General features: G+C 41.5%; 1 protein-coding gene and 1 long non-coding RNA gene across 2 annotated transcripts; one reads left to right on the top strand and one right to left on the bottom strand.

The window, feature by feature from the left end:
• The first annotated feature begins 314 nt into the window (after positions 1-314).
• On the top strand, positions 315-1,230 carry LOC118490559. The gene is made up of 3 exons (XM_035988260.1): positions 315-480; positions 549-621; positions 720-1,230. The coding sequence occupies exons 1-3, from the start codon at positions 315-317 to the stop codon at positions 1,228-1,230; spliced, it is 750 nt and encodes a 249-aa protein (XP_035844153.1).
• An 831-nt stretch (positions 1,231-2,061) lies between these two features.
• LOC110930548 lies at positions 2,062-4,697 on the bottom strand. The gene is made up of 2 exons (XR_002587913.2): positions 2,467-4,697; positions 2,062-2,341 (listed from the first exon to the last, which is right to left on the bottom strand). It is a non-coding gene; the product is annotated as an uncharacterized LOC110930548 (long non-coding RNA).
• Positions 4,698-4,917: the final 220 nt, after the last annotated feature.

Here is a 4,917-nt window from a genome sequence, read left to right as displayed (position 1 = left end):
GTCTTTTTTGCAAAGATTACCTTTTAAACTAAAGGGTATGGGGGCCGGCTGAGGCCCGGCTAGGACCGCGGCCGGTCCCCCACGTACACCGCCCCCTGGGCTCGGCTCGGCACAACCGGCACCCCACAGCCGGGGAAGCCGGTTCTACATTTCAAAAAATAGCCGTTGAACGGCTCTATTATTTAAAAAAAAAATCCTTTTTTCTATAAAACACACCTATTTTCACCATATTTTCCCCACTTTCAACTCAAAACCCTCTCACTTTTATACCATTTTCTCCCCACTTTTATAAAAAAATTATCCTTTCATCCACAATGCCATCTAATTCTTGGTGGCCCTCGTCTTCGGATGACGAAGAGGAGATGTTTTTCGCAAACGCTGTGCTACGAGCGGGACAAATTCTTATTGAAGAGGAAGAGGAAGACGACTCGTCTGAAAACGCTATTACCAGACGAATACGGATTAACAGAGACCGCCAAGGTTTATCATTAAAAAAATTTATTATCCTTATTTCTTTTTTACTCGTATTTATATATTTTTTACGACAGGAGCGCACGAGAAATTGGTGAACGATTATTTTTCGGATGAACCACTTTACAATGACGAGATTTTCAGACGCAGGTTCCGAATGAGTCGCCGGTTATTCACACGGATTGCTAATGATTTGGCGGGGCTAGACCCGTTTTTCACGCAACGACCTGATGCTCGAAATTATGAAGGGTTCACAACGTTACAAAAGTGTACTGCGGCCATTCGCCAACTGGCGTACGAGACAGTGGCCGACGCTTTGGACGAGTACTTGAAGCCGTGGCATCACAAGATTTGTGGATATGTCATTCTTTCTTTGGTCTCCCTGGTTCACTCAACGACCTCAACGTGTTATACCAATCGGCGATCTTTACCGATATCGTTAATGGAACCGGTCCGGACACCCGTTTTACAGTTTCTGGGGTTGAGTATAGACGTGGGTATTATCTTGCTGACGGGATATATCCGTCTTGGTCTACAATTGTAAAGACTATTCCATATCCCGAGGACGCAAAAAGGAAAAAATTCGCCAAGCGTCAAGAAGCTGCAAGAAAAGACATCGATCCGCCACAACAGGATTTAAACTCGTTCTCGCTAACCAACAACTTCAAGCATGCAAACCTTCAACAGGATTTGGTAGAACATATTTGGAACAACGTTAACATCGGGGACGGTGACGGAGACGAAGTCGAAGACGAGTAGTGTAATTTTTTATTTTTAGGAAATGTAATTTTTTTTTCGGAAATGTTTTTATTTTTATTCTTAGGAAATGTAATTTTTTTATGTTATGAAATGAATTTATTTATGTTGTGTTATGTTGTATTTATTAAGTTAATAAAAGAAATTAGGAAATTAGGAAATTATAAAATATTAAGGTGGGGCCCCATCCTCCACCCCCCTCAAAAGTGAAGGAGGCCCATCCCCCACGAGCCGGTGATGTGGCGCCTAGGTGGCGGACCATCCTCGTGGGGATGGACCTCACCATACCCACTAGTCTTAGATGATCTTTTTGCAAAGATGATCTTTTATTTTACAATGCTTTATACTAATATACCCATTGCTATCAGTATTTGACTTTCAACCGTTAAAAGAGGTAGTCTGTTGAATAATTTAGACTTAAAAATTACTTTTAAAAATATTATTACTTTTGTAAATGCACGACGAGTATTAGACCGTTTATGGGACACGATTTTACAACCGAGTATGAGATTACGAATACCCGACAAGAATCCGGCCCATTATCATCCCTAACTGTTCAATCAACTATCCAGTTGTGACATAGCATATACTAATACGAGCATTTGATTATGAAATGCTAAACTGGTGCACAAAAAAGTGATTTTCCATTCCGTGTCTCACAAAAAAGTCACATGTTGACTTCTTTGACCGGTTTTTTACTAGTTCAGTTTGGCACATGATAAAATTGTTAAGCCATCACTCAAATGTTCCCCCAAGTAAAGTCATATAGCTCATAAAATTGTTAAACCAACATCACTCAAATGTTTAAATTTATGTATTCATAATGACACATGATTAATAGCAATTATTCACATCTTTCATTCTGTTACAAAAGTCTACCATATTATACAGTCAATCTACATAATAATTTCATAATTTAACGTATACAATCGGATACTACCAACAACATAATTCTAACAGAAATTGAAACTAAGTTTATAAAATACCTATGAAAAAGTTAGATTGAGCAGCGACAGCGTTTATTTGAGACCTGAATTTCCTAGTGTGAACAAGTGGAATGATGGATTATTTCTTCGATTTTAAAAGTGATTCGTATGATAATGACGACCTGAAACTGAAAGCTAGGGTTTGAGATGTTATCCGAACATCGTAAGCCACATAGATCAACAGAACAAGTCTAACAACGATTACGAAGAAAACGAAACCCTAGAAATTGAAATTGAGAGATTAAGAGTTCACATGAAGAACTTTTGCTTGATTTGTGTGTTAATCTGTGAATGAGTTGAAGTTTATTCGTTGATGATTTGTAAGCAGATGAACCAGAAGTGTGAGGTGTAAACAAGAGGAGAGAGAGAATGAAGAGAGAGAGGGAGAGAACGTGTGATGATGAGGTAGAGAGTATCGTTCAACTGGGATGGATCGAATGGGTAAGTAAGAGGCCTGCCATTCAGACATGTCCATTTAGTAAACCATACATTCTCTTAGTATGGATCGATCCGGATGGATCATGGATCGATCCATATAATTAATTAGATAAATGTATCAATTCATTGGATTAGTTAATAGATTAATGAATATTTTTTATGATCCAATAGGTGATTTAAATAGATCGGATCGGATTGGATATGGATCAATATCCAATCCATTGACTCGTCTACAGCCATGCAACAGAACATGATCAATTCTAGTTCTAGTTTTTTTAAACCGTAACAGAAAACAGTTAAAAAAAGTAACAGAAGTTAGGCTAGACGGTGTGGGCTTCATCCCACCCCCGTTGTGGCCCGGTGCCGCTCCGCCACCCATTTCTCCCCTCCCTGTCGTTGTCGAGATCGTCGAACCTAGGATGATTGAGACACTCCACAAAAGACAAAAAAATATGCATTCTCCCCTCACACACACATATACATACAACTCATGTATATATTTTAGGCTTATCCCCTATTTCCTTAGTTTCATCCCCTTTGCCTCATCCTTACACCTATCCTACGTGATGAATCATCCTCTAAAAATGGACTATCACCGCATAGCCTTATGACGGAGGAGCGGTTTAACTTTAAACAAACGCGTTAAAGTCACCCATCCACACCTATGTCTGATTCTTTCGTCGCTTTCCTTTACGCCACTACACCTCACTGGTGGGCCCCTTGTTTAAGACAAATCAAACCATAATGTCATGTGGACCCCACCAAGTAGATGCTTCTCCCCTCGTTTTCATCAAACTTCATTCACATGCCCTCCATCCTTCTCATTCTCTTCACTTTCTACCCTCCACTTTCATAAACATGTCAATTGCTCCTTTCATCTTATGATTATAAAATTTCGTACATGCATATTTGAAGAAGATGACAGATTATTTTTTATTTCATTTACATTTCATATATAACTAGTAGGATCCCTTCGCCGCTTCGCGGCGGCATCGGTTCAAGCTCGGTTCGCGTAAAGTATAATATGTATAAACAACGAAATTAAAATTCGCTTCGTTTAAATTTTTACCGGGTCTGGCTTTGACCGGCGTTGACTGCTGTTGACCCGCAGTTTGAACATTGAATTTTGTTGACTGAAGTTGAACGAAAGTTGTTCGCGTTGACTGTGTCTGACCCGGACTAAAACCGAAACCTGAATTGACCCGTGATACCAAGGTTGACCCGTGTGTCGTTCGATCACTTTTGACCTGACCCGCTTGACCTGAACCCGAACCGGAAGTCCGGAACGAATCCGCGCAGGAACCGTGTTGAACCAAACACCCTAACAATAGCCACCACTATCACTGCCGTTAAATTTCGGCAGTTATATGTCGTCGACGACCTCCGGTCACCACCGTTGTCAGCCACCCGCGCCAACACCAACAAAACCAAAATGCAGGGGAAGCTAGGTTAGCACTTGTAAAGCTGACAAGTTTACCCGAGAGAAAAGAAAATGAAGAAACTTACTAAATCCTTATCGTCAGTCGTCGAAACCACCCCGTACCACTGTATCTCCGCCGCTTTGTCGTCGGAATTCCACCGGAAACCTTATCTGATGCGGAATTCCTGCACCCCAGCCGTCGATTGCCGAAATCTGGGTCGCCATAGGAGGATTCGCCGCCTGTCGGCCTTTGCGCCGCCACGAGGGAGGTGGTCGGCCTCCCCTTTCTCTCGCCGATCTCTCTCTCATCTCGTTCCCTCCCTTGCTGCCGTATTCTTGTCGTCGTGCGCCACCACCCGAGGGTGGTGGCCGACCGTTTACCCGAGAAGAGGGGGTGTTGTGTGGGCGGTGCAAGGGGGTAGAAGAAGGACAGGAGGTTGGAGGTTGGTGTGCGGCCGGAGAAGAAACCGGAGCTGGCAGGACTGTTGCCGGAAATACGGCTCCGGTTGCCGGAGCTCGAGAGAGGAAACAGAGGGTGAGAGGTGTCAGCTGCAATGTGTGTGTAGGTTTTACAAACGCCGTTACCGTGAAGTTACTGTTTCTCGGTTAAGTTACAAATTAATACATATATATGAATTATATATAAGATGCTTTTATAAAATATATTTTGCATATCATACATCGTTTTAAAGAGAAATGTTGTGTGCGTTATAATTTGTTTATAAGTACATTCTTAAAACAATAACAGTCTTACTTAGTAGTTAGTAGTTTGTTTATTAGTAGGGTCTCGGAAGGATAAGATGTTGACGAATCATACTTTTATTAATTAAGTTGGACTGTTGGAGG

This window comes from Helianthus annuus, chromosome 3 (assembly GCF_002127325.2).
Source record: "Helianthus annuus cultivar XRQ/B chromosome 3, HanXRQr2.0-SUNRISE, whole genome shotgun sequence".
Lineage (NCBI taxonomy): Eukaryota > Viridiplantae > Streptophyta > Magnoliopsida > Asterales > Asteraceae > Helianthus > Helianthus annuus.
This window is presented reverse-complemented; position numbering and strand designations above follow the sequence as displayed.